This window comes from Polychytrium aggregatum (assembly GCF_025602895.1).
Source record: "Polychytrium aggregatum strain JEL109 chromosome Unknown BJ171scaffold_4, whole genome shotgun sequence".
Lineage (NCBI taxonomy): Eukaryota > Fungi > Chytridiomycota > Chytridiomycetes > Polychytriales > Polychytrium > Polychytrium aggregatum.
The window spans coordinates 883,561-908,595 of NW_026516206.1; the positions used below are offsets into that span (position 1 = coordinate 883,561).

Below are 25,035 nucleotides of genomic sequence, written 5' to 3' on the forward strand. Positions count from 1 at the left end.
ATTTCATTTTGGAAACACTGTAGTCTAGTTTATTGGTACCAATTAGGACTATCGTACTATGAGGACGCTGATTAACTGTAGCGGGGATCTATAGGGATTACGAGCCAAGGTGCTCTTTCTAAATGAGATGGAGGGAAGGAGGAAAGTGATCAATCTATACCAGAGGGAGGATGCGGGTCCATTAGGAAGGATATGGAGAGCGGTGATCAATCGCCAGGGATACAAGGGGCAGGCACTGCAGGTGCTGGCTTCTGGAAGGCCATTCTGCGTAATGTGCTCGCCACAGCAGCACAGCTATTCATCGTCTTCAAAGACATACTCCTCTGGCTGGGCGCCGGTCGAGTTCAAAGTGGGTTCTGGGAACACAACGCTGCAGCTGAAGCGGTCGAGACGCAAGAGAGCGTCCTGTGCCAACGGATTGTGTCTGAGGTAAGCTTGCTCGTACCAAGGGATGGCCAAATTAGTGCTGGCATCGCAGCCCAGGCCTTCTTCGATGCAGTAGCCGCGATAGTACATGCCACTGGCATCGCCTTGGTCGCTGCTCTCGATAAAGAGCGCCAGGGCTTTTGCAGGATCTTTGTCCAGGCCGCCGGCTCCGTCAAGAAAAACCTTGCCGAGATTGGTCTTGACTTCAGGAGTCTGGTCGTCGGGAGCGAGTGCAAGATAGCAATGGACGGCAGCAGCGATATCTTGGTCGGTGCCACGTCCGTAGTAGTAAGAATGGCCGAGGCCAACGTTGGAAGAGGTATTGCCGCCCTGAACGTCCCCAAGGAACATGGTGAATGAAACGCCGTAGTCTTCCAGATTGTAGTGGCAATAGGGAATGCAGAACTTGGCCTTGACGAAGCCGTGACGCACGGCAGCTGAATACCTGTGGATGTCAAACATGGCGATGGAAGCATGCACCCAGTCAGAGGAGCACTCGCTCGGGCGGTGAAAGCACAGGAGGCTCGGGTACAGATGATATCGAGACTCGTGAAGCAGTGCAGGGATGAGGGCTAACGAGGCACTGGTACACCCACCAATAAAGCGCCTCGCTGTAGTCAACATCCAAACCGGCGTGGCCGTGATAGTGATAGCAGCCGACGCCGTAGGCAGCCTCGGGGTGGTCCATATGGGCGGCTTTCATCCATGCCTCAAAAGCAGCCTCCTCGTCCCGAATGTCCGAATGGGAGTCGTAGATGCTTCCGAGTAAGAAGAGCATCTCGGCGCTCTCGGAGTTCCGGAGACCCAGCTTGCACCATTTCAGTGCTTGGCTTGAATTGCGCTCGATTCCGCGACCGTGGTGGTAGAACGACGCCAGGATGCCATAGGCCAAGGGAAATCTGTGACGCGATAGAATGGCAATGTGTTGAGAATGTCGAGTAAGGGAAGGGGTGGGGAGCGGTGTGAGTAGCGTGAGTGGTGTGAGTAGCGGAAGCAGCCCAGCCGGGAGGATCCTTGAAGTTGCCCGAGCAGCGACAAGCAGAAGCGGATACTTACTGCTGGACAGCCGCGGCCAAAGCGAAATCAAAGGCCTCGGTCGAGTTTGGATCAGCGCTGGAGAGCAGGACAGCGAGCCGGTATTGGGCATTGGGAAGACCGTTCTCGGCAGCCTTGCGATACCACTTTTCTGCCTCGGCCAGGTCGACAGTAACGGCATTGCCGTGCTCATAGAAATAGCTAGGCTGGGTCAGAGGCGGGCCCGGGTGGCATGCGGGTGACCGAGCGAGTGCGATGGCCGCGGACTTGGCGAGATGCTTACCCGACATTGAACTGGGCCATGGCATGGCCGACAAAGCCAGCTTTCACGTACCACTTGAAGGCGCTGCGATAGGACTGCTCGACGCCGAGGCCCTTGGAATACATTCTTGCGAGGGCGACCTGCGCGAGGACATGTCCCTGGGTGGCCGCGATCGCATAGTTGCGGGCGGCCTCGCCGATGAGGTTCTGGCGCATCTCGGCCTCGGCCTGGGCAAAGACCTTGTGGGGTGTTGGAACGGGGGCGGTGGGACCGAGACTTGGATCAGGACCATCCATGGCAGGCGGGCAGACAGAAGAATGGGTTGAATGCAGGATGGGTTGCAGAGGCGGATGGTGGTGCCTGAGAGAGGAAATTGGACGGGCGAGACGCAAGCCCAGCGAAGACCGTGCGGAAGACAAAAGCAAAACCGGCGGCCGTGGGCATTACGGGCCTCAAAACGGCCGGGCCCGTTACGGGGTCGCAAGAAAAGATGATCGACCAGACTCGGCCGACGCGGACGAGGACGCTGGCGCAGGGCCTCCGATCCTTGTGGCCGGGGCCAGTGGACAGCCAAGGCAAGCACAGACGGGGAGGCCCACGAAGCCGGATGCACCGTTAACATTGCGCACAGCAAAAAAAAAAGGTGCTTTGGGTTGCGGGGCGATGCAGACAACCAGACGGACACGGGAGCAAACACATGGACAGAGGGAGACGGATGGACAGAGGAAAGCGGATGACCAAACCGATCTGGGCCAGCGGGGCTAAGAACGAGCCGGGGCCGATGGTGGACCGTGTGGGATGGTGTTGCAGTGTGTGGTGAGACTGCAGCCGGGATTACATATCGCATTGGATATGGAATTGCATATAATATTGAATATATGGAATTGAATATATGGAATTGCATATTGCATGTGGAATATGGAATTGCATACGGTATTGCATGTGGAATATGGAATTGAATATGGAATTGCATATGGAATTGCATATCCCACATCCTACATCCTACATCCTACATCCCACATCCCACATCCCACATCCTACATCCCACATCCCACATCCCACATCCCACATCCCACATCCCACATCCTGCATCCTGCATCCCCACCCCCGCGTCCGCACCCACGGATCCTGCTCGCACATGTCCCACCCCGCACCACAACAATCCCTCTGCACGCCCCCGCGTGCTCACAAGGCCCGCCACTTGTGCCTGCCTTTCCCGGTCTCCTGCCGCCTGCCGCTTTCTCGTCGTCGTTCACCACCATCTTTCTCTTCCGTTCGTCTGTCCGCCCCGCCCTGCTTCTTCCGTACGGCTGCTGCCCTCCTCCTTCTCCTCCATGGACGCCTCGATCGCTCTGGAAGAAAAGTATCTCGGCTCGGCCGCAGAGGCTGCCGTCCCGCTCATCGCCTCGGGCGACTCCCATGATGACCTGCCTCGTCGCCGCTATCCGATTGTCTCTGCGTTGGTGCTTTCAGTGCTGCTACTTATTGCCGGCCTGCAGTCGATTCTTGGCCCTCGGCCCATGGGTAAGTCTCATCTCACCACATTTTGCCCCCCCCCGACGGCCTCCTGCGTGCTCGCCATCGTCCGGCCGCCCTTTGAAAGCGCTGCTTCCCATTCAGCTCGTTTACGAAGCACCTCCGGTCGCTGCCGACCCATTCATATCGCCTCTGCCGACCCAGCTGCCACATCGCTGCTAATACGATCCTCTCATCCGTCGCTCATCGTCAGATCCCAGCGTTGGCTGCGACCAGTCGCTCGGCGATGGCAACTGGGTCTTCTTGTCGGACTTCAAGGGCCCCGCTTGGCAGCCAAAGGGCTGCTCAGTCCACTACTACGGTGCCCGCGATGCACACGCCTGCTTCAACAACACCCGCATCGCCCTCTACGGCGACTCGACCATGCGGCTGTTCTACTATGCCCTGCGGTATCGTCTCACCGGAAACGCTACCAGAGGTGCCGACCGCCATGCCTCCCAGCGCTTCTCGGTCGACGCAAACACCTCGGTTGAGTTTTTCTGGGACCCTTTCCTCAACAGCTCCGACATTGTCTCGGAGCTGAGTGGCTCGAGAGTCCGGGCGCATCGCCGCACCAGTGCCCTCGTCTTCTCGGCCGGGATGTGGTTCATGAAAAACGCCAACGACACCGAAAACGGCAAGACCCGCTTCCGGACGCAGCTGCGGGCCATTCAAAACGGCGTCGAGTATTCTCCGGTGCCCTTGGCCGACAAGGCCATTTTCCGGTACCTGACCCCGCTCGTCAACCACAAGCTCAGCGAGCACCGTCGCCGCAAGATGCGGTCCGGCTTCGTCGACGAATACAACCAAATCATCGACGATATGCTGGCCTCTCGCAGCCCGCAACGCTCGCGCCTGGCCACTTCCCGGTCCATGCACAACCTCTACGAGTCCGCCCTTGAATACGCCTACGACGGATTGCACTTTTCGGCCGAGATTGTCGACAACGAGGTCGACATGTTCCTCAACTGGCTCTGCAACCCAACCATGCCCAACCTGACAGCAACATGCTGTACTCCCCGGCCCCAAGTGCGCTGGAGCCAGTGGCTTCCCATCGGTCTCTCGCTGGTGTCGTGCCTCGGTGCATGGGTGCTGACATTCCATCGCAGCGGTAAGCTATTGGTGCGACCAGAAGCCGTGGATGCATCGATCTGGCTCTCTTCCGTTCGTGTGACGCTGCTCTGCTCCATCAGGCTGATGTGAGCGGACTGGATCGTATCCGCATCCATTCGGGGATCAGGCCACCAGCAGCTGGGTCGTCCTCGAATGCTGTCGGCGCGGTCCAAACGAGCATGTCTTACGGGTCGAGCCTTTTACTAACGCCGTGAATTGATTCTGCTGCTCAGCGGCCTCCTCGCGACTCCGATCGCCCAGCTACGCGCTGGCTTGGCGCCTGCTCGTCACCATGCTGACGCTTGCCCTCATCCTTGTCGTGTCGTACTATCGGTCCTTCAGCCAAGTTAATGTGATGGCCAATGCCGCCGTCGGCACCGTCTCGCTCCTCATAGCAGGCGCGTTTTTGCTCTGGGTGGTCATGTTTTGCAAGCCCGTGGGCCAGCCCTACCCAATGCTGCGGCAACTCGAGGGCGCCTTTGCCCTCCTCGTCCTGCTCGACTTTTACTTCAACCACGAGAGCCACCCGGATGTCCACACCCTCTCGCACATTGTCTTCAGCGCCTTTATCCTGCTCCGATTCCACAATCTCACTCTGTACCAGCTTTCAAGTCGACTGACGCACCGCAAGCAAATCGCCGCGGCCTGGATCGTGGCCGCTCTTTCGACAATGCTCATCACCTCGATTGTTCTGCGTGTTTCTGTATTCACGTACTCGGTCCCCATCCTTGTCATCGGCCTGGAGTTTCTGGGCCTGTGCATGGCCTTTGATGCAAGCATTTCATCGTCGTGGCTGGCCGCCAAGGTGTTCTTCCTGGTCTCAACGCTGACGCTGATGGCAGTCAACTCATCCATGCTTGCCAACACCGGGCTGCTGCAGCCGTCGGCCAAGCTGGGCGTCGAGACCCTGGCCCTGCTGCTCTCTGCCAACATATTCACGCCGGTCCTCGGCGTCGCTCTGGGCTCGTACCACTACCAAGTATCCACCTTGCCCCCGTCGAGCGTGTATACTCCAAAGTACCCGATCCTGGAGTTTATCACCAGCAGCTTTATTCTGATCGTCTGGCTGGCCTTGTCGGCTCTCCTCCCGTCGGACCAGTTCTGGCCAGCACACCTTGTTGTCTCGCCCCTGGGACTCGTGGCGCTCTTCTACTTCATGACGGTGACTCTTCCGCGCTGGGGCATCCACGGCATCCAAACGACTGCCAACGGCTTCTTTGAAACGGTCCATTCGGGCTTGTCGTGGGTCCAGTCGCGGTCCTTGGTCATGCTCGTGCTGCAGTACCACCTCTTGCGTGGTTCCGATGGCGACTCTGTCCTTGCCGTGCTGCCAACGCGCTTGCTCGAGATCGTTTCCAAGCCTGTCTTTCTAGTGTTCAACGGCCTCTTCCTCCTGGCCCTGCTCTGTGTCATCTCCGAAAACGTCTATCAACTCGGCTTGACCCTGGTTTCGTGGCTCTTTGGTTCAGCCAACGCATCCGACGACCGTCCGAGCTCGTGAACTCCCACCTGCCCGTCTTAGTTGATCAAGTCCGTCTGGTTCTCTGCCCTGACCAGACGATTCAGCCTCCCTCCATCTGATGCCAACTGCGCCGCCTGCGCACACACTCTCGGCCTCGGCGCCGTTCTATCTATTGTCCGGTATCCGGCAGATCGATCGTCAAGATTGCCGGCCAATGCCTGTGGTCTATGTACCATACTCTGCCGACCCTTCAATCCTGTCCCCTGCATTCGAGAAGGGCGCATTTGGTGCACCCTGCTCTTCACTTCTGCACTTCCTTCTCCCCGTTGCGTGGTTTGTCGACTTTGCTCTCGGGGCTGTAGCCCGGTTCGCTCATATTTGTTAGATCTGCCTCGCGTTACGATCCCACGTTGTTGCTCTTATTCTCTCTTTCTTTGCCTTGTCCCGCCTCCCTCGCCAGATCGATGGATCTGCATTTATCACTGATAGAAGGTTGAGCTCTGGCGACGGCGACATCTCTTGTCGGCCCATCAACCTCTTCCTGCACTGCTCCCTCCTTCCTCGATCGATTTCCTTCCCTTCTCCCTAGAAAAGAGTTGCTTGGCAATGTGTTGTGCTTCATAGATCGGTGGCACTTTTGCCCAAAGAGAAAGAAATACAGTGTTCGTTTAGCCAAATGAAACGGGACGTCCAAATGAAAGGAGCCATCCAAACGAAACGGGACATCCAATAGGAATGGCTGCTCAGCTGCTGTTTGCTCTGGTTGATGGACCCTCGCACGGCCAAGTATCCCGAGCAGCATCGCCAGTAGCAGTGGTTTGAAAAGGTTTGATTTTTTGTATATTTTCAGAACCAGGAAAAGTGGAGAATGAAGCAGAATCCCGTGGGAGCGGTTGTGAGCCGTGGCAGGGAAGAGCGGGCTGCAGGGAGTATTTCAGACGAGCGGGGTGCTTTGATGGGCGCAGCGTATCTGAAGGAGGGTGCAAAATGTCTGGGAAATGGTCTCTAGAGCCTTGGCCGCACAGGAACTTAATCCTTGCCACCCAGGGTATCGTTGGACTGAAGAACAGATCGCTGAATCTTGGTCTTGGACTGGATCTTATCGTCGTCACCACCCTTGAGCGGCGCCGTGCCGAGCTCAAGGTCAAGGCCGCGTCCTTCGGACTTGGAGCCAGGGGCAGCCTGACTGCCGTGGGCACTGACATTCTGTGCATTTGCCGGAGCATTGGATACGTTTTTGATGTTGCGGACAAAGTTGGTTTTGATGGTCTTGGAGACCTGGCTCTGTTCCCGGGCAAGTGCCCAGTACACCAAGGCCGATCGAGCCGTGTCGATGCCATGGGTCAGCGCCGTTGTATCAAAGACGAGGCCGATGCCAGGCCACCAAGTGATCGCCATCTTGATCACGATGAAGATGACGACGTAAAAGATACGGAGCTGCTCGTTGTTTCGCAGTTGACGAAAGATCTCTTGGGTGCCGGCAAAGACACCCTTGGCTCTGCTGATGAGGCCAATGATGAGCATCGTGGCTGTGAAGAGCTCCAAGAGAAGCTTTCAGGGAGTCGTTTCGAGTCGATATGTGATGAAATGAGAGCATTAATTGATTGTTGTCAGGACCAAGCATATCAAGAAAGCAGTGCTGACAATCGTCCACACTCATGGTGCATATGTACAAGGTCGCCAGTGGAGGGCAAATCGACATAGTCGATGCATATCCAGTCTTGCGTGACAGTCTGAGGCAGTGAGCCATCATGCACTCTGATATGCAGCACTGGCCTCGACAGAGACTACAACTACCTCAACGGTGTACTGCTGCTTGTAGTATGAAGGATAGGTGTCGCCGCAGAGATAGGAAGTCTTGATCTTGGACGTGCGGTTGACAGTGCCGATGGTCACCAGGGAACAGTGCACCACAATGGCAATCACAAATACCGCTTGGCAGAAGCGCTTGTATTGTGTAAAGAGCATCAGCCGAATCGCCAGGATCGTGTAGACGACATACCAGCAGCCCATGAGCGACGCTGACAGCAGCGGCGCACGCGGGCTGCAGTTCAGCCCGAGAAAGACGCTGTAACTGGTAGCAGTGATGATTTTGATGATGTAGAGAAGGCTCTGCACCAAGTTGAGAGTGTAGATAGGCTTCCAACGGCGCTCCTTTGCGACCCAGAACGACAGATAGGCCACGATGAGGGACGACCCTGTCAGGCCGCCAAAGACACAGGCGTTGATGGCGTTGGCCTGGAGCTGCTGAAAGGTCAACGACGGGACCAACGAGTCGAGCGGAGGAAACTGCGTTGGCGATGCCGACATGGTTATTGTAGGTTCGTGGTGGTGGCGGTGGCGGTGGTGGTGGTGGTCCCCGAGTGTCGATGCTTCGAGCAGCAAAGGCGACGGGAAAGAATGAGTCGCTCAAGCAGGGATCGCTGTCCAGAATTTATAGGCTTTAATGCACGCCCATGTTGAAACAGGCCGCTCTATATATGTGGATGACTTGTGTGGATTGAATGATGTTGATCGAGCTGGCTGAATGACGTCGATCGGCGCTCACGTTGTTGAGATTTTGCTCATGTCCTGCGTCCACTTCGCTCATCCCAGGTGTGTGCTCCTGCCTCGACTTGCAGCGACTGTGTCTGAAACGACTCGCTGGTCCTTGCTGTCCTCTCGATTCATGTATCTCTCTGCTCACAGGACACCACAGAACATCCAAGGACAACGGAACGGACACCCGAGGAAAATGCCATCTTTTGTACGCTACTATCCAGCGATGGCGTGCCTGTGTTTGAAAGAGACGATGCATCTCGTTGGTTTTCGACACGATGTACCTCCTGCCCCATGAGAACACATTTTCTCACCCACCGGCCACAATCGCCATCTACAGAGTTACAGCTTGGACGAGCTGAGGATGGCGGCAGCCCTGCAAAGGCTGTGGCTCAAGGGCACCGTCCGTCAATCGGCGTGTGATGCGACTGTGGATTCGACTCGATCATGGCGGTGACTTCACTCCTTGTCGATATGGTTGGCTGACGTAGCTGACCGACGGTTCTCGCTTGCGGAAATCGCATCCACGGCCGAATGCGCTGGATCCGCCGCCTTCGTCGTGGCCTGATCCGTGCCGGACCGCAAGACAGAGAGAGAGAGGCGGTACCCAGACACAGCCGCTTGCTGGACGATGTATCCACCCATCGGCGTTCTGTTGCTGGCGACATACGACTCGACTGGGCCGACGCAGCGCAGCGATGCATGAGAGCGAGGCGAGACGATGTCCAGATCGGACCATCGGTCTCGGCTTTGCCAAAAGTCTGCTGCAGGACTCTGTATCTCGGACACAGCGCGGCACAATGCGATACAGAGTGATGCACTACGATGCCATGCTATTCCATGCTATTCCATGCAGTGCCATGCTATTCCATGCGATGCAGAGCAGTTCTGCATGAATGCATGCAGTCATTCGCCATCCACCCGCGCGGCCATGCACTGGCATACCGCACTGGCACACCGCACTGTGCCTGCTCTCTGATACTCTGCTCGGCCGGCCGCATCGGGGCTGATTGCTGGTGGGAATGCAAGACAGGTTCTGCCGCCCCAACCCGCCCTGCTTTGGGGTTGTTGAGCACGCCCCTTTGTTGGGCCGACAAAACGCAGGCGGTCCTTGGCCTGTTGGCTTGCTCCCGCATCCGCTCTTCCACTGCTCTTGGCCAGCAAATCGCTTGTGCATCTCTCGCTCCCGTCTCGACTGGCCTGAACCGGATCAGACAGGCGCTGGCTTGGGATCCTCTCTGGCTCCCCCCCCCCGATAAGCTCTGCTCTGGCTGTGCCTCACCCGCTTCCGCCGATCGACCGCCTCTTTGCTTTTCGCTCCCGCAACGATGACCGTCTTGGGCCTTGGACAGCGGGCTGTTTTGCTGACTCGCAGCGCACTGAGACCCTGCGCCAGGTATGCGCTCCCTCGACTGCCCGGAATCTGCCCCGGGCCTCGGCCTCCGACGCTGCGTGTGTCTGCTCGGTCGGGGGGGGGAGATTGTCGAGGTGTGGCTGCGGCTGCGACATCGTGGGGTTAGTGCTGACGCTGCGAACAAGCACCGCAACCGACCCAAGCTCTCTGAGACGTCGCTCATGCCTGGCAATCCGGCCCTGACCCCCCTATCGTCGCATCTGCGCATCATCCCCCTTGCTCGCAGCCGCTGGCCGGCCAGCATCGCCAAGAGACTCAAGGTCTCTGCCACCAATACCAACCGCTCCCCCATCGCCTCCAACTGCGTTGGCGGATACGGCTCCGGCCCGTCGCCGGTCTCCCTCGGCTCCCTCGGCCTCGGCGCGACGCTGGCAAAGTCCTCGCCCAAGAAGACTGGCGGGCTGAAGCATCTGCTGAAGGAATATGGCCCCGTCGCGTTTATCACGTACATGGGTGTGTCGACAGTTTCGTTGACGATCTGGTACACGGCCATCACCTTCGGCCTCGACGTCGATCCCGTGCTTGCACAAATCACCCAGGCAACTTCGTGGTTCTGGACCAGCGGCGAAGAAGCCGATGCCCTCGAAATCTGCGCCTCGGCCAATATCGACGAGGTCTCGGCCGAGCACAAGGACGAGAGCCTCGAAGATTCCGTCAAGAGTGCCTGGGCCAAGGCCGGCACGACCCTTCTGGTTGCCATCGCCGCCCACAATCTGATTGTTCCGCTGCGGCTGGGCCTGACGGCGATGCTGACGCCCGCTGTGGCGGCCCGCATGCGTGCCCTGGGACTGGAGTTTTGGATGAAAAAGAAGTAGCCAGTCGCCGGGGTGGGGCGTGCTCATAGCCCGTCCAGAGCCGAACGGAACAACACCTCTTACACAGTTCGGCTCTGCTTGTTGTTGATTTGGACGAGCACAGTCTTGAGATACAATATGCATTCGGCCATCTGGACAGTTCCGTGGTTTCTCGACGGCAAGATGGGCGTCTCTGGTGATGGGTGGGTGTATCTGGACCCAGAACATTGGATCGCCCGGCCCTCCGCTCACAACAGCATCCCCCGTCCGCCTGGGTCTCTTCTGGTTGTGGTCGCAGGTCTGCTCGCTGGGCGGTGCTGGAACATCGCTCATGCCTTGCTGTGGCCCGAGTGGCTTGGCATGTGGCTTGGCGCGCACGTGCACAGCGGATCCAGCCAGCGCCCGCGCCGGCGTCGCCGGATCCAGCCAGCATTTCACTCCCGTCTTGGACCAGCACCCCTCGGCCATTCGCCGTCTTCCCTCCCTCGCTTGGCCTGATCTAGATCCGCCCCGCTGCAACGGCCCTGTCGATCGCCCCTCTGCCCACCCCCCGTCGCTGTCGTCCAACTCGCTCCCCAGCACCACCGAAAAAATGAATGGCATGGTACGACCCTTCCTGTGCCTGGCCCGGCTCAGCGGCGCTCCTCGCCTGATCGACGATCTGACATTTCCTGTTCTTCGCTCTCGCTCCGCTCTGCTCTGTTCTCGCCTCTGTGCCGGCTGAAATCGCACCGGGTCGGCGATCTTTACCGCCGTCTCCGGGTCCACCATTAGCAACCCCAAATCATCTTGCTCCGAGAGGGCACCGACACCTCCCAGGGCAAGGGCCAGCTGATCTCCAACATCAACGCGTGCCTTACTGTCGCTGACATCATCCGAACCACCCTTGGTCCCAGAGGCATGGACAAGCTGATCATCGACTCCAAAGGTAGAGCTCCTGAGGATCACGATGTGTGACATATGAAATGTGCTCTGCTGGAGAGGCGGAGGGCGCTGTTGTTGGCTGGCTCATGCAGGTGCAACGCCAGACACCCCCCGAGTTTGCGCCCACAGCGGCCGGTTGCGATCGCCAGCTCCGTTGGCGATTAGGGCCTCTCATTCCCCAGGATAAACACACTGCAATAGATTAATCGCTGACTCATCTGTCGTCCCGCATTCCCAGGCGAGCCCGTCATCTCCAACGACGGCGCTACCATCCTGAAGCTCCTGGATATCGTTCACCCCGCGGGCAAGGCTCTGGTCGACATCTCGAGAGCCCAGGACGTCGAAGTATGTGGTTCTCTGTCAGCGCTGCTTGTCTGGGCCCTGATTACGGGAACACGCATTCCTGGAAGGCGGTGTCAGCCAGGCTCGGGCTCATGGTGGTATCACTTATCAATGCATCCTTGCACAGGTCGGAGACGGAACCACCAGTGTCACACTCTTTGCGGCCGAGCTGATGCGCGAGGTTCGATCGTACATTGAGGAGGGTGTTCCTCCCCAGACTATCATCCGCGGCTTCCGCACCGCCTCGGTTCTGGTAAGCCTCGATTCGGATGGCCGTAGCTCCCGATGCCTATCCTCGTTGGCTGGAAACACACGCTGATCGTCTCATTTCGTGGAATCAACCTACAGGCTATCAACAAGATCAAGGAGATTGCCGTTAGCGTCGAGCGCACCAACGAGGCGTAAGTGCTGTTCTCCGTGCCTTGTGATTTGTGTCCCGATCGTCGATGATCTTGGTGGATTGGTGGCCGGAGAGGCAGACGCAGGGCATGGACAGCTGCCGTGGACACTGACTCCGGCTCTGCTGTGTGCCGTCTGTTCCAGCGAGTTCCGAGGTCTTCTCGAAAAGTGCGCTGCCACCGCCATGTCCTCGAAGCTGATTCACTCGCACAAGGACTTTTTCAAGAACATGGTCGTCAACGCCGTCCTCCATCTGGACCAGGATGAGCTGAACGAGAAGATGATTGGCATCAAGAAGGTTCCCGGTGGTGCCCTGCAAGACTCCCTGTTCATCGACGGTGTCGCCTTCAAGAAGACCTTTTCCTATGCCGGCTTTGAGCAGCAGCCCAAGTCCTTCAAGTCGCCCAAGATCCTTGCGCTGAACGTCGAGCTGGAGCTCAAGGCCGAGAAGGACAATGCCGAAGTCCGCATCGAGGAGGTCAAGGTAGGTCTGCTTGGACCCTGGTCGTCCTGTCAGCCATGCAGCTCATGCTGCGAATCAGGCAGCTGCGACTTTGGCTTTGGCTGCCGGCATGGCGAGCGGGCTCCGTCTCTTGCCGCCCTCAGGCCGGTCGACCTTGCATGCCAGTCTCTGATGCGACCGCCGCCATTTTCAGGACTATCAAGCCATCGTCGATGCCGAGTGGTCCATTATCTATCAAAAGCTCGAGAAGATTGTTGCCACAGGAGCCAAGATTGTGCTGTCCAAGCTCCCCATCGGCGATCTTGCGACGCAGTACTTTGCGGACCGCGACATCTTCTGTGCTGGCCGTGTTGCCGCCGATGATCTCGGCCGTGTGGTCAAGGCCGTCGGCGGAGCTATCCAGTCGAGTGTGAACGATATCAGCGCCGATCACCTCGGAACCTGCGACTTTTTCGAGGAGCGACAGGTTGGCGGCGAGCGGTACAACCTGTTCCAGGGCTGCCCGCAGGCCAAGACTTGCACCCTGATCCTCCGCGGTGGTGCCGAGCAGTTTATTGCCGAGGTCGAGCGTAGTCTGCACGATGCCATCATGATTGTCCGACGAGCCATCAAGAACAAGAACGTTGTTGCTGGCGGTGGTGCCACCGAGGTAATGATTACGATTGCCCGTGTCCTCGAACGCCTGTCCGTGCATCTGTCGAGCCACGATGGACCGTTTGTTTGGCGAGTAGCCCGGGATGTTTTTCTGGCGAAAACCAACATTCACCATCGGTCACTTGCGTGGTTCGATGGCCATTGGTTTCCTTCACTGATCGCCGTGAACGCTGTCATCCGTACTGTCACAATTGTGGCTCGACATGGAGGCGTCAGGCTTGTGGAATGGTATTTGCTAATTGCGACTGAACATCTTGACGCTTTGCGCGCCGCACCACAGATGGAGCTGTCGAAATACCTCCGCGACTACTCTCGTGGTGTTGAGGGCAAGCAGCAGATGGTCATTGCCTCTTTTGCCAAGGCTCTGGAGGTCATTGCTCGCCAGCTCTGCGACAATGCCGGTTTCGACTCAACGGACATTCTCAACAAGCTCCGCCAGAAGCACGCCCAGGGTACGTGTGCTGCTAGATTGACATGCCTGTTTCTGGACGGGGCACATCTCGTTCAACCAGACGCGAGCCTTGCGATCCAGATAGGGCCTGGTCTGCCCTCATTCCCGCATTCCTGCGCTGTGTGGTGTGGTGATTGCTTGCGACCACGCCATCTTTAACCCAGATTCCCGATAATCTCAGGCGGCAAGTGGTACGGCGTTGATATGGAGAGCGAGTCCATTGCCGACAACTTTGAAAAGTTTGTCTGGGAGCCCGCCCTGGTCAAGATCAACATGATTGCCTCGGCCACCGAGGCCGCATGCCTGATTCTCTCCGTCGACGAGACCGTCAAGAATCCCCAGAGCCAACAGCCCGATGGCGGACCCGTCCGCGGCGGCCGTGGCCGTGGCGGTATGCGAGGTCGCGGCATCCCAAGACGCTGAAGCGGCAATACTCCTATCGGACCAGTCTCCACTGTGTCCGTGCCGGTACGGGCTCGGGCGTCACATCCCCAGCACCAACAGAAGCCCTCCCTTTCGTCAACATGCATTTCTCAGAACCAGCCGTTCCCGCAGCCCGGTACCCTTGTTCATCAATCAATCACACCAATGGGCTGCAGAATGGCTTCAATAAAAGTGTACTTTTGTACTTTTGGATGACGTTCTACAATCGGCATATATCGTCCCTTCAGCGCGCCGTGGGGACCGAACCTTTCAGAGTTTCGACAGCAGCTTGCCCTGGCGGTCGTCTTGATCATACTCAAGCTTCTGCATTTTGTCGAGCAGATCCTTGTCGTCCTCGGTGAGTCGCTGGTGCGGGAGGATCGAGGAGCCCAGAGCACGGCGCTCGACTTTTTCCAGCGGCTGCCCCGTCTCTCGTGATATAAGTGCCGATACCCTGGGCTCACAGAAGCGGCCCTGACAGGCCCCCATGCCGGCCCGTGTCCGTCGTTTGATGGTATCAGTCGAATGCGCCTGCACAGGCGAGGGCCGCGACATGGTGTCGAGGATCTCAGCCTCGGTGATGCCCTCGCAGCGGCATATGATGTTGAAGCGGGGGTCGGGGTGGTCGACACGATACGGCCCGTTGGGCTGCTTTGGCTGGATCAGTCGCCGTCGGCGGGGCTGGAACGAGTCCTTGGCACGAAAAGCCAGCTGCGTCTTGGACTGGAGGAGCTGACAAACGACCAATGCAATGGCCGGCGAGCTCGTCAGACCCTGCATCGAGATCACATCCAGGCAGATGGTGGAAAAGTGAGAGGAGGGTGAGATGGCAGAATAGGTTTGATGCACAGGAGCGCGAAGAACGAGTTTGTTTTCAAGTGGCCGATTCTGGGTGAGAACATTTGCCAGCCGGTCTGCCCGCACCCTCGGCCAACAGAGACAGTTACTCACAGGCGAGTCGATGCCGGCAACGTTGATAAAATTCTTCACCGCAGGATTCTCCTCGATTACAAAGTCTTTCCGGCTGCACTTGGCCCGGAGCCCGGTGTACGAGGTGATGGCGTGCGACACATCAAAGGCCGGGAGAGATTGCTGCGCGGACTTGATGATGAAGTGCAGGACGTGGGTGTTGGTTTCTTCAAAGGACTCTTTGAGGGTCCGCGAGGTCGGCCCAAGCAAAAGATTGCCCCAGAAGGTCGGGCTGACGAGGATGCCCTTGCCGCGCTCGAGGGAGGGCACTGGGAACAGCACATGCTGGGCCAGATGCCCCTGGGACTTGTCGAGCAGGATGTACTCGCCTACAAGAGTCGGGTTATGGTGAGCGGCGTGCCATTAACGAGAATAAGATCGCCATATGCCGCACCAGTGCGCCAGACGGGGAGGATCCCGATATCCATCCGCACTGCCCGCCTTCGGGCCGGGATGCAGTGATGCGATGTGACGCGATACGATGCGATGCGATACCAAGGCGATGCGATGCGCTGTTTCGCGAGGACTTACCGAGCCGAGGTACGATCTGAAAGTCGCAGGGCCCGACCATCTGTGCGATCTTGTCGGCATAGAGCCCCGCACAGTTGATGACCACACGCGAATGGAAGACTTCATAGTCCAGGGTCGAGTGGTTTTCAGCCCGGATGCGAAACAGTTGCTGTTGCGGTGCTGGTGCCGAGCAGGCAGGTTCTTCGCCACCGGCCTGATGGCCATGATGATGCTGCCGCTGGAGATTGCCTGGAGAGGCCTCCTGCAATGACAGAGCCTCGATACCAACGACCTCCCGGAGCAACTTGATCTCGACGCCGTTTTCCATCGCGTTTTCCGCCAGGGCAATGACATACTCATACGGCGACGTGATCCCGGTGTGGGGGCAATGCAGGGCCGCAACGACGCTCGGATGAACATGCGGCTCGATCTTGCAGATCTCGTCGTATCCATCCAGGATCCGCAGCCCCTGCACCCCGTTGCGGGCACCATTCTGCAGCAGCCGGACCAGCTCGCCGTCCCGCTCCTGCTGGCTGAAGGCCAAAACAAGCGAGCCGATCCGCCGGAAGCCAAACTCGAGCTCTTCGTCGAGCCCGGAAAAGAGCTGATTGCCCCAGTGCGAGACCTTGGACTTGAGCGTGCCGTGTTCCTCGTCATAGCCGCCGTGGACGATGCCGCTGTTGGCCTTGGACGCTCCCTGTGCAATATCACTGGCCTTTTCCAGCATCAGAACCGAGAGCTGGTACTTGGCCAGTTCGCGGGCAATCGAACAGCCGATCGCACCGCAGCCGACGATGATGATGTCCCAGATCTTTGGGCTCTCTCGGGTGGGGCAGTTGGTGCATTGCTGGGTGCACGGCTGGCGCCGACCGCCGGCTGGTGCGGCCAGATCTTCAATGTCTTTGATGCACACGCGGGTTGCCATTGTCTCGGGCAGGTTAATTGGGGAGAGATGAAGCAGGAGAGCTGCGGGAGGGGGGCGGGAAACGAATCGAATCGCCCGGATACGAGCAGGATCGGGTCTGAATCGCAGTGACCGCGGCTGGCGTTTGCATGTGCCGGGCTATTGCGCACAAGCCCTCGTGCAATCCTGATCGCCCTGTGAGACTTTGGCTTGCAGTGCTTGGCCTGTGCGAGGGAGGTGCATGGAGTGAGTGGGTGCGACGGGGACCAGCGAGCCTCTGCAGATGCAGTCACTGCAAGTCAGAGCAAAGAGCAATATCGTTGATTTGGGTACCGATCAAAGTCGCCCGATTCACATTACCCACGCTACCCACGCAACCCTCTCAAGCCATCCGTGTGTGAAGGCGCTCCGTTTCAAAATAAGTACAATGTATTCGTGGGCTCTCTCGGCCACGGAGCAGACCGCCCTTCTCGGTCCAAAATCGGTCATCTGGCTCCGGCATTGCATTCGAGACAGGCTCGGCCCGGTCAGTCGACTCGCTCGCGGGTCTCGCATCCCTCTGGTCCTGCGCCAATTGCGTTCGGCGGGCTGAGCTCTCGCTCGCCCAGACCATCGCGCTCCCGCTGAGGATCCGAGTCGACTCGAGACCGCCGGCGCTCTGCCAGAGTCTTGTCAAAGCCGCGCTCATGCTCTCGTTCGTCCCAGTCACGGCGGGCTCGCTCGCGGTCGCTCCGGTCCCAGTCTTTGTCTCGTTCGAAGCCTGTTCGCTCCCAGTCTCGGTCGCGGCGTTCCCAGTCCCGGTCGGCTGTCCAGTCTCGGTCTCGATCGCGGTCCCGATCGCGGTCTCGATCCCGATCTCGATCTCGGTCCCGTTCTTTCTCCCGCTCTCGCCAGCCCCGCTGATTGGCGCTGGGCGAGTCTCGTTCCCAAGAGCCATACTCCCGGTCGCGGGCCCAGTTGCGGTCGCGAGGGATGTTGGCAGCAAGTCGTTCGTCTCGGAACGACGGCGTCGGCCGATCTCGATCAAAGTACGGGCGAGATGCGCCTCCGCGAGGCTCGCGGAACGGAGGGCGTCCCATGTACTGGTGGGGCTTGGTGCGATCCGGATCTTGGTCGCGCTCTCCGATATAACCGGGCTCAAGGGCATCGAATCCCGAGCTCGGCCCGCCGCCTGGGGTCGACACGGACGATGATGGTGCTCCGCGGAATTCGTATCCGCCGAACCTGGCTGGGCGGCCGCGGAATTCTCGAGGCTCGCGCCTGTCCTTGCCTTCGGGAAGGCCGCCTTCGTAGAAGCCAGCGTCAGGCCCGTCGCGGTATCCGCCTCGGCGGTGTCGGGCTGCATGTTCCGGATAGGGAGGTCCGTTTCCAGGCTTGCCACGAGAATCTCGATAGGGCGGCGGGCGGGAGAAGGACGGGGGCACCGACTCGGAAATCTCGCCCTTTTCGAGCCCGTTCACGGACTTGGAATCGTCAAGGTCATCGGTACGCCTGCTTGTCGAGGACGGCTGCTCCTCAGACTCTGGTTTCGCCAAGGTCGCCGACGAGGGCTCTTCTACATATCGCTGGCCATCGCTGCTGAAGAGTGGCTTTGTCGGGCTGTCGTTTGAGCCAGCAGGTGGTTCCAGACTCGGCTGTGGCAACGCCTTTTCTGCAGCCAGGCCGATCCCCAGGTGTTGCAACGGCGGCTTTGCTTCGAACGCTTCGCCTTCTTCCTCTTCGTCTTCCTCCTCAGCGCATCCCTCGGGGTTTGCCGGGTCGTAGAGCTGCTCCGAGCTCTTCTGTTTGTGCAGCCGCTGGCCCGGCACAGAGTTTGGAGCAGACTCGCTTGTTGGTTGGGCATGTCCTTCTTCACGTTTCGTCGGCGTTTCGCTGCGAGTGGCTGCTTCATCGCCGAGCTCCTTGGCAGGCTCCTTGGCAGGCTCCTTGGCAGGCTCCTTGCGAACAGCCTTGTCGTGCTCGGGCCAGTCAGCTTCTCTTGAGAGTGAGGAGCGAGCACGCTCTCGTCCCGGTCGATCTGTCGGAGCTCCAGGGCGAACGTCTCGTGGCCAGGGAAGGTCCTTGGGTCGGTCGGTCCATTCTCGGCCTTCGAATCGCTCGCGATCTGGGCGGTCCGGGCGATCCCGGTCTCGATCACGTTCGCGGTCTCTGTCACGATCGCGGTCTCGGTCCCAGTCCCGATCCCTTTCACGGTCTCGATCTCGATCTCGATCTCGATCCCGGTCGCGATCCCAATCCCGTTCGCGATCTCGGTCTCGTTCGCGGTCTCGATCTCGATCTCGATCCCAGTCCCAGTCTCGTTCTCGTTCTCGACCGCGATCGTGATCACGGTCTCGTTCGCGGTCTCGATCACGGTCCCAGCGGATCCATGGGTCGCGCTCTCGGCCGGCGGGCGGTATGTATCCACCCACGCGGTCCCAGTATCGCTCCTTGCTTCTGCGGTCCCAAAACTTGTCGCCATCCACAGGCGATGGGTTCGGTCGGTCTGCGCCGGCGGGTCCGGGTGCTGGAGAGTTGGGTCCAGCGGGCGTCGACAGAGCAGGCCCACCGGGTCGTGTTCCAGGATATCGTTCCATCTCACGGGTCCGGGACCAGTCGTGACGGGGAGCTCCAGGCAAGGCCGCATATCCAGTGGATCGCTCACGGCCTTCCCAGTAGCGGTCTCGGTCCCGGTCCCGGTCCCGGTCCCGATCGCGATCCCGATCGAAGGTGCGTTCGCTGTCGCCGAGTCGGCTGATGTCGAAGCCTTCGCCCCTATCGTCGGCAGCAGACTCCTTGCCGTCGTGTCGGTCGCGGAGTGGTCTCGAATCTTCAAACGGAGCCGTGTCGAGGCGTCTGGAAAGGTCCATCCGATCGCCGCCCTGTCTTGGTTCGCTTCGGTCGGTCAGACTGCCAGCCACTTGATGCGCGTTCTCCTGCAGCATAAGTCGGAGGTCGGGAGAAGATCGACCACCGTCTCGGGATGGCCCTAGACGACGAGATGGGTGTAAGCGTGTGAGCATGGTGATCAGCTGGTTCGTGTCCCCATGCCGCGACTGCGCTGCACATCTGCCCTTCAGGGCGTGGGGACTGATCCCAATTGGAAGCCTCACGACCGGAAACTTCGAGCGTGAGTCGCAGCGTCACGACAACACAAAGTACACAAGGGAAACGAACCTGGTTGCAGCCTCCTTGATTCATCCAGCTGGGGCGCCGACGGGGAGGTCATCGAGGGACCTGGTGGTTGGTGGAAGTCTGCGAAAGGTTGCTTGGATGTCGGTGATGTCAGAGGGTCAGAGCTGGTTGCCGTTCCGGGCGATGTCTTGGAGCCCTGAGAGGGCCCTGGGCGAACAAGCACACCAGGTGCGGGTGTAGCTGAAGCAGAACTCGGGACAACCGACGAGGGCTTCTTGATCTGGGCATGGGGATGTCCGGGGCGAGGGGCGCTGCCCGTGAAGGACGAGGGGATGGCCGCTGATGACTGGCCAGCCGCTGCGCGCGGATATTGTGCGGTTTCAGATGGAGGTGAGCGGCGAAATGGCTGCCGGGCACTAAAGAGCGGTGGCGGCGGCGGCGGTAGCGATGATGGGCCCTTTGCCGCTACTGGGCTTGATGATGGCTCTGATGGCTCTGCGCTGGAGCCCTGGGTCTTGAACCGGGTCGGAGTCGGGGTCGACGGTTGCTGCAGCGGCGGTGGTGGCGGAGGCAGTGGAATTGGAGTCGGCTGTGGTGGCTGTGGCGGAAGAGATAGCGACAGAGGTGGCCGCTGAGACAGCTCCCCCCCGGTCTGCGAGCCGGGCTTCGAGCTTGACGGGACCGCTGATGTCTTTGTTTGGGAGACTGCCAATGAGCTTGGCGATGTCCTCTCGGCACCAGCACCAGCGCCGGCAGCGGCATCGCGGGGATGCATCGAGCCTGATGGGCCAGCACCGGGCTTTCCAACTGAAGCAATCGACGAGGGCACAATCTTGGGAGACAGCGGCAGCGAAATCTTTGGCGCCGAGAGTTTATGCTGCGTGAGCGTCGATATCGAGGACGATGAGAGCGATGTCGCCTCTGAGATTCCGCCGAGCGAGCTCGCAAGCATGCTCTTTTTGCTGAGTAGCGTCGCGACATCCATGGCCGGGAACTTGGAGACCGGAAAGTGGCCGCTGGGTGTTGGTGGGGCAAGCGGAACCACGGGCACCTTTGACGACTCGGCCTGGGTACTGTCGTCACCAAGAGTCTCGCCCTTGGCTGGTGCGTGAGGGACCAGGGGCGGGGAGGGTTCAGATGTCAGCAAGAGCAAGTTGGCCAGAACGAGTGTGGATTGAGTGCAAAGCAACCAACATCAGGATTGCCCCACCGGCTACGAGAATTGTAAAGAAAAAAAAAGCATTGCGTGGCATAGAGCCGCAGGGTGGAGAGAAGTGGCCACCAAGCTCCACACGGTTGACACACAGCTCAAGTACTTACCAAGCATAGAGTCCAGGTCCACTGCGCTCAACGCACCAGGCTCAAGCGACTGGCTCAGGGAGGAGGGCTTGGACATCGAAGGTTGAGGCGCCTCTTCTTTTGGTTCGATAGGCCGCGCTGGTGGTGCGGTGCTGTCCGGGTTGGCAGACGGGGTTGTAAGGCCCTTGGTCATCAAAAAGTCCTTTAGAGACACCTTCTTGACCGTCATTGGCGTCGGTGTGGCTGGCGGCGGCACTTCGCTGTCGTCGACCTTGACTTTTTTGTTGGCGTGCGCTTGCTCGCCATCGCTCCGTCCGGGGGCAGCTTCGGCTGGCGATGTTGCCGAAGAGGTTACGATCGACAGGCTCTCGCGCCGGCGCTTGGCTGCCATCGTCTCCGTGGAGTCGGCACTGGCAGCGTCCATCTCGGCCAGCACCGGAAACGAGGGCGATAGCGACTTGCTGGATCGCGTCGGTTGATTCAGCGATTGAGCCGTTGCCGCTGCATACGACTTTGCCCATGCTTTCTTGCCGCCCATGACTGTCTTGGCCGAGGGGACGCTGGCAACGGTGGTTGAGGAGGAAACGACCTTGTCGGGAACCCTCTGCTCAGACGCCGGCAGGGCCAGCGACGATTCGGATGCAGCTACGGGAGTAAGCAATGGCTTGGCCGATTTGTCCGAGGGCGAATCCTCGCCTTTGGCCGGGCTGGATGGGTTGGTGGTGATTTTGGCCACCGTGATTTCCTCTCCGCGCCTCTTCTTCTTCTTGAGCCGTCGCTGCTCCTCGATTCTGTCGAGGCGCTCGAACCGAGCCATCTCGTCGGCCAGCTTGCGCTCCTCGCGGGTCATGGGTCGGCTCGGCACCGCCGGCGGGTCGTCCGACACAAGAGTCTCAGGCTGTGTAGACTTGGTCTTGGTTGATGGGTCCAGCGACTCGGGTTTCTCGGAAGTAGGGGGGGCTGCCGGCGGTGACGACGGAGCGGAGCCCGTTGTGGCATCGTCGCCGTCAAGAGCAACGTCAGTGACGCCCTTGTCCTGCGACGACTTGAGCTTACGCACCAGGCTCTCGGGAAGCCCCTTGGCATGCTGTGCGGCACTTTCGGACGAATAGACGCTCGGCTTCCGCTTCTTCTTCTTGATGTCCACATGCTGTTCCTCTTGGATGCTTTGGTCGTCTTCAATGTCGACGTCCATTTCTCCCTGAGGTCCCTGCTCGCCCTCATAGAGCTTGGCGACACGGTGGACAAAGCAGGCCTCCGGGTTGGTGCAGACACAGGGGAACGTCATCCATCCGTCTGTCTGCGGGCCGATGACGATCTCCTGTCCTTCACTGATGGCCTGTGTGGCAAAGATATAGAGCCTCAGACTCTCGTTGAGGCTCAGGGGATGGAGTATCTTGTCGGTGGCATCGAGTTGAGGTATCGGCTTGTCATCATCGTCGGAAGCCGGTGACGGGTCCTCCACGACGATGAAGCTCTTCAGTACGGCGTTGACGACGACGCCGCCCCGGCCTTCGGTTGAGCCGCACCACGAGCGGACAAAGCGGCCGTCACGCTGGCCGACCTTGCGAGCATCAACAACAAACTGGCCGACGGTGTGGCGGAACATGTATCCTGGAGCAACATAGGCGTAGTTTGTGGCGGTGCCTGCTGATTCGCTGCGGAACACCGACATTGAGGTTTTGAGGACGCCCCATCGAGCAGTGGTTCGCCGCGAGAACTCGGACTTGGGCAGGCTTCCGAGTGAAGACTGAACATCGGTGAGGACACCCCGAATTTCGTCGATGTAGCTGCCGGCCGGAATGAAGCCATGCGCAAACAGGCCATTCTGGCGGAAGCTCTTACAGCTTTCATCCACATAGTCAACGATGGTGCGCGGTAGCGGTTGTTGCACCAACGAGCGCGAGACAACGACCACTTCACCGGATGACTGTGGGGTCAGGATGATGCCGCTGTGGGGGGGGGAGCAGGTACATTGGGTGTGAGATTTGCGTGGCGGACATGCGTACTGGATCTCGATACCAACAGAAGCGGGTGCGCCGAGCACCGTTGGCGGCCGGAAGCGATCCTTGTTCAAACGGAAAGCGCAGACGGAGTGAAAGGGACATACCTGGTGCCCTGACTCGAGGCCTTGTTCACAGAGCGGAGAAGATGCTCGACATCATCTTCAACTTTGCCGCTGCCAAAGTCATTGAAGTGGCAATGCGCAAAGCGGTGGGCCAAGATTGAGTACTCGGTTTCGAAAGTCTTCTCGTGGTCGTGGCGGCGCAGGATCGAAGCCTCGATGTACTCGTCCTCCGAGTCCGATCCGCGGGGCCAGTTCAGCAGTCCATGAAGCTTACTGTCGGGAGACGGCGCGCTCGAGATTTTTGGGCTGCCGACTGGAGTGTTGACCCTCCGCGGTGTCGACACTGGATCAAGGCCACCAGAAAAGAAGCAAGATAGGATATAGATAAGTTGGGCTGCTTGGCACCGGGCGGCTCGATAGCAGCGTATGATCGTGGCGATTCAGTCTTTGGATCAAGCGATATGAGCAAGGTCTGGATCCCTATGCGAGATCAAGGGATAGCCGAGGCAATGGTAACGGAGGCAATGGTCCCGGATGCAATGGTCCCGGATGCAATGGTCCCGAATGCAATGGTAACGGATGCAATGGTAACGGATGCAATGGTAACGGAGCCTCACCCATGTCTTTGGGACGCTTGCCCGAGTACGACGTTTCAGTATCCATACCAAAGTCTGGCTGGTCTTTGTTCTTACGCTTGACGGTTTTGTCGGTCCGCCGGGCCTTGTCGTCGTCGATAGGGCCCTGGCGAAAGGGTTTGGGGGGCTTGGACGACTTGGCGGCCTCTTTTGGCGGGTTGTCGGATGAAGACAGCGCTTTCTTCTTCGGAGAGAGGCTTGGAAACGGATCGCGGTCCTTCTTGATCGTGGGTGTCAGGGGTGGATCCACGATCGAGCGGCGCTTTCGGCCATCGCGGTTTTGCTTCTTGATCGACTCTTTCTCCAGGCGTTTTCTCTGCAGCCGGCGAGGAAAAAAACGAAGCAGGGACGTCAGAGGGTGCAGATCGGAACGATACGCGGCGGCCGTAGTGATGCGAGCAACAGAACAGCGGGTGGATCCGGGCAAGCTACAAAAAATAGCAACCAAGACCATGATCGATCGGTCACAGAGGGCCAGATGCACTCGATCGATCAGGCCACAGCAAAGGTGTGGGTACTCAAATGAGACTGATCGCAACACACGCGAGGCCCGAGGGATGCTGCCCAAGCCCACCACGCCGGATCAGAATTCGGAAGCGGCTCGTGATAGCCATGAGCCTCCCCCCCCCCCATAAAACTAGCGCCCGCGCATAGGAGAGTGAACGACGAAAGGCAGGCAGACGAGCTGAAGAAACGGGGTGATGAAAGCCCCGTGGAGGGCGACGCGGGCAGAATCAAGGAAGCAAACAGGAAGCGGCAGGAAGCGGTAGAGGGGGGGCGAGCCAGGGCCAATGGACGTACTTTGGTGAATCCTCGAGGATCGCACTTTTCACAAATATAGGTATCGGGCAGATGATCCGAGTCGGGGATGGGCGGCTCAAAGACGCAGGCGACGTGCTGCCAAACGAGGCAATTGTCGCATTGAACCGTGTAGCCGTCATCCTCGGTGTTTCGGCAGATACAGCGGATGATGCCCTCGTCCTCGCGGATATCGTCGTCTCGCTGATCATCCTCGTCCATATCGTCGTCCTCGATCGGGTGGCCATCGAGCTTGGAGATGGGGCGTGGGGACTCTGTTTCGTTGTTCATAACACTGTCATCCCGGAGGGAAGATGCGGGATTGTCGCGGCGGATCTCGAGCGAAAGATGCAGAGCGAGATAGGGATTGGATTTACGAGGCGTCGGATCGGGAGAGGGAGGCTTTGGTCTGCTTAGACCCATGCGATATGGAGGGAGGTCAGCGCAAGGCAGCGAGATTCTCCTAGTTGGGGACAGGAACGAGGGAGTGTGCCGGTCAAGACAGATGGGGGCAGATCAAGCC

The 25,035-nt window shown here is 59.0% G+C and overlaps 7 protein-coding genes across 7 annotated transcripts; 3 read left to right on the plus strand and 4 right to left on the minus strand.

The window, feature by feature from the left end:
* Positions 1-17: 17 nt before the first annotated feature.
* On the minus strand, positions 18-2,296 carry BJ171DRAFT_595794 (uncharacterized protein). Its single transcript, XM_053114629.1, has 4 exons — positions 1,745-2,296; positions 1,483-1,662; positions 1,023-1,325; positions 18-871 (listed from the first exon to the last, which is right to left on the minus strand). The coding sequence occupies exons 1-4, from the start codon at positions 2,017-2,019 to the stop codon at positions 295-297; spliced, it is 1,335 nt and encodes a 444-aa protein (XP_052970761.1). The 5' UTR covers positions 2,020-2,296; the 3' UTR covers positions 18-294.
* A 667-nt stretch (positions 2,297-2,963) lies between these two features.
* BJ171DRAFT_212015 (GDSL/SGNH-like acyl-esterase family found in Pmr5 and Cas1p-domain-containing protein) lies at positions 2,964-5,861 on the plus strand. The gene is made up of 3 exons (XM_053106378.1): positions 2,964-3,247; positions 3,453-4,349; positions 4,585-5,861. Exons 1-3 carry the CDS (start codon positions 3,058-3,060, stop codon positions 5,850-5,852), a joined length of 2,355 nt encoding a protein of 784 aa, XP_052970762.1. The 5' UTR covers positions 2,964-3,057; the 3' UTR covers positions 5,853-5,861.
* An 803-nt stretch (positions 5,862-6,664) lies between these two features.
* Positions 6,665-8,272, minus strand: BJ171DRAFT_212018 (uncharacterized protein). Its single transcript, XM_053106379.1, has 2 exons — positions 7,611-8,272; positions 6,665-7,364 (listed from the first exon to the last, which is right to left on the minus strand). Exons 1-2 carry the CDS (start codon positions 8,121-8,123, stop codon positions 6,843-6,845), a joined length of 1,035 nt encoding a protein of 344 aa, XP_052970763.1. The 5' UTR covers positions 8,124-8,272; the 3' UTR covers positions 6,665-6,842.
* A 1,074-nt stretch (positions 8,273-9,346) lies between these two features.
* BJ171DRAFT_489680 (uncharacterized protein) lies at positions 9,347-10,846 on the plus strand. The gene is made up of 2 exons (XM_053109529.1): positions 9,347-9,747; positions 9,992-10,846. The coding sequence occupies exons 1-2, from the start codon at positions 9,680-9,682 to the stop codon at positions 10,578-10,580; spliced, it is 657 nt and encodes a 218-aa protein (XP_052970764.1). The 5' UTR covers positions 9,347-9,679; the 3' UTR covers positions 10,581-10,846.
* Positions 10,847-10,944: 98 nt separating this feature from the next.
* On the plus strand, positions 10,945-14,440 carry BJ171DRAFT_489683 (chaperonin Cpn60/TCP-1 family). Its single transcript, XM_053109530.1, has 9 exons — positions 10,945-11,163; positions 11,334-11,487; positions 11,722-11,828; positions 11,953-12,078; positions 12,174-12,226; positions 12,369-12,708; positions 12,881-13,336; positions 13,622-13,793; positions 13,974-14,440. The coding sequence occupies exons 1-9, from the start codon at positions 11,152-11,154 to the stop codon at positions 14,213-14,215; spliced, it is 1,662 nt and encodes a 553-aa protein (XP_052970765.1). The 5' UTR covers positions 10,945-11,151; the 3' UTR covers positions 14,216-14,440.
* BJ171DRAFT_489685 (glycerol-3-phosphate dehydrogenase) lies at positions 14,441-16,660 on the minus strand. The gene is made up of 3 exons (XM_053109531.1): positions 15,716-16,660; positions 15,167-15,513; positions 14,441-14,989 (listed from the first exon to the last, which is right to left on the minus strand). Exons 1-3 carry the CDS (start codon positions 16,617-16,619, stop codon positions 14,486-14,488), a joined length of 1,755 nt encoding a protein of 584 aa, XP_052970766.1. The 5' UTR covers positions 16,620-16,660; the 3' UTR covers positions 14,441-14,485.
* Positions 16,661-24,154: 7,494 nt separating this feature from the next.
* On the minus strand, positions 24,155-24,968 carry BJ171DRAFT_212065 (uncharacterized protein). The gene is made up of 2 exons (XM_053106380.1): positions 24,516-24,968; positions 24,155-24,274 (listed from the first exon to the last, which is right to left on the minus strand). The coding sequence occupies exons 1-2, from the start codon at positions 24,933-24,935 to the stop codon at positions 24,233-24,235; spliced, it is 462 nt and encodes a 153-aa protein (XP_052970767.1). The 5' UTR covers positions 24,936-24,968; the 3' UTR covers positions 24,155-24,232.
* Between the last annotated feature and the right edge of the window lie 67 nt (positions 24,969-25,035).

Excerpts from the sequence above, each read along its gene's own strand:
- BJ171DRAFT_489685 (XM_053109531.1), bottom strand. The coding sequence starts at position 16,619 with ATGGCAACCCGCGTGTGCATCAAAGACATTGAAGATCTGGCCGCACCA. Across the intron at positions 15,514-15,715 it reads TCAGATCGTACCTCGGCTCG|GCGAGTACATCCTGCTCGAC; the intron begins GTAAGTCCTCGC and ends CGACTCTTGTAG. Across the intron at positions 14,990-15,166 it reads TTGCCGGCATCGACTCGCCT|GGTCTGACGAGCTCGCCGGC; the intron begins GTGAGTAACTGT and ends ATCTCGATGCAG.
- BJ171DRAFT_212015 (XM_053106378.1), top strand. The coding sequence starts at position 3,058 with ATGGACGCCTCGATCGCTCTGGAAGAAAAGTATCTCGGCTCGGCCGCA. Across the intron at positions 3,248-3,452 it reads TCTTGGCCCTCGGCCCATGG|ATCCCAGCGTTGGCTGCGAC; the intron begins GTAAGTCTCATC and ends GCTCATCGTCAG. Across the intron at positions 4,350-4,584 it reads GCTGACATTCCATCGCAGCG|CGGCCTCCTCGCGACTCCGA; the intron begins GTAAGCTATTGG and ends TCTGCTGCTCAG.
- BJ171DRAFT_212018 (XM_053106379.1), bottom strand. The coding sequence starts at position 8,123 with ATGTCGGCATCGCCAACGCAGTTTCCTCCGCTCGACTCGTTGGTCCCG. Across the intron at positions 7,365-7,610 it reads AGCAGCAGTACACCGTTGAG|CTTCTCTTGGAGCTCTTCAC; the intron begins GTAGTTGTAGTC and ends ACTCCCTGAAAG.
- BJ171DRAFT_212065 (XM_053106380.1), bottom strand. The coding sequence starts at position 24,935 with ATGGGTCTAAGCAGACCAAAGCCTCCCTCTCCCGATCCGACGCCTCGT. Across the intron at positions 24,275-24,515 it reads ATCCTCGAGGATTCACCAAA|CATCCCTCGGGCCTCGCGTG; the intron begins GTACGTCCATTG and ends GGGCTTGGGCAG.
- BJ171DRAFT_489683 (XM_053109530.1), top strand. Across the intron at positions 11,488-11,721 it reads GCTGATCATCGACTCCAAAG|GCGAGCCCGTCATCTCCAAC; the intron begins GTAGAGCTCCTG and ends CCGCATTCCCAG. Across the intron at positions 13,337-13,621 it reads CTGGCGGTGGTGCCACCGAG|ATGGAGCTGTCGAAATACCT; the intron begins GTAATGATTACG and ends GCCGCACCACAG.
- BJ171DRAFT_489680 (XM_053109529.1), top strand. The coding sequence starts at position 9,680 with ATGACCGTCTTGGGCCTTGGACAGCGGGCTGTTTTGCTGACTCGCAGC. Across the intron at positions 9,748-9,991 it reads GCACTGAGACCCTGCGCCAG|CCGCTGGCCGGCCAGCATCG; the intron begins GTATGCGCTCCC and ends CCTTGCTCGCAG.
- BJ171DRAFT_595794 (XM_053114629.1), bottom strand. The coding sequence starts at position 2,019 with ATGGATGGTCCTGATCCAAGTCTCGGTCCCACCGCCCCCGTTCCAACA. Across the intron at positions 1,663-1,744 it reads ATGGCCCAGTTCAATGTCGG|CTATTTCTATGAGCACGGCA; the intron begins GTAAGCATCTCG and ends GACCCAGCCTAG. Across the intron at positions 872-1,022 it reads TACAGCGAGGCGCTTTATTG|GTATTCAGCTGCCGTGCGTC; the intron begins GTGGGTGTACCA and ends TGACATCCACAG.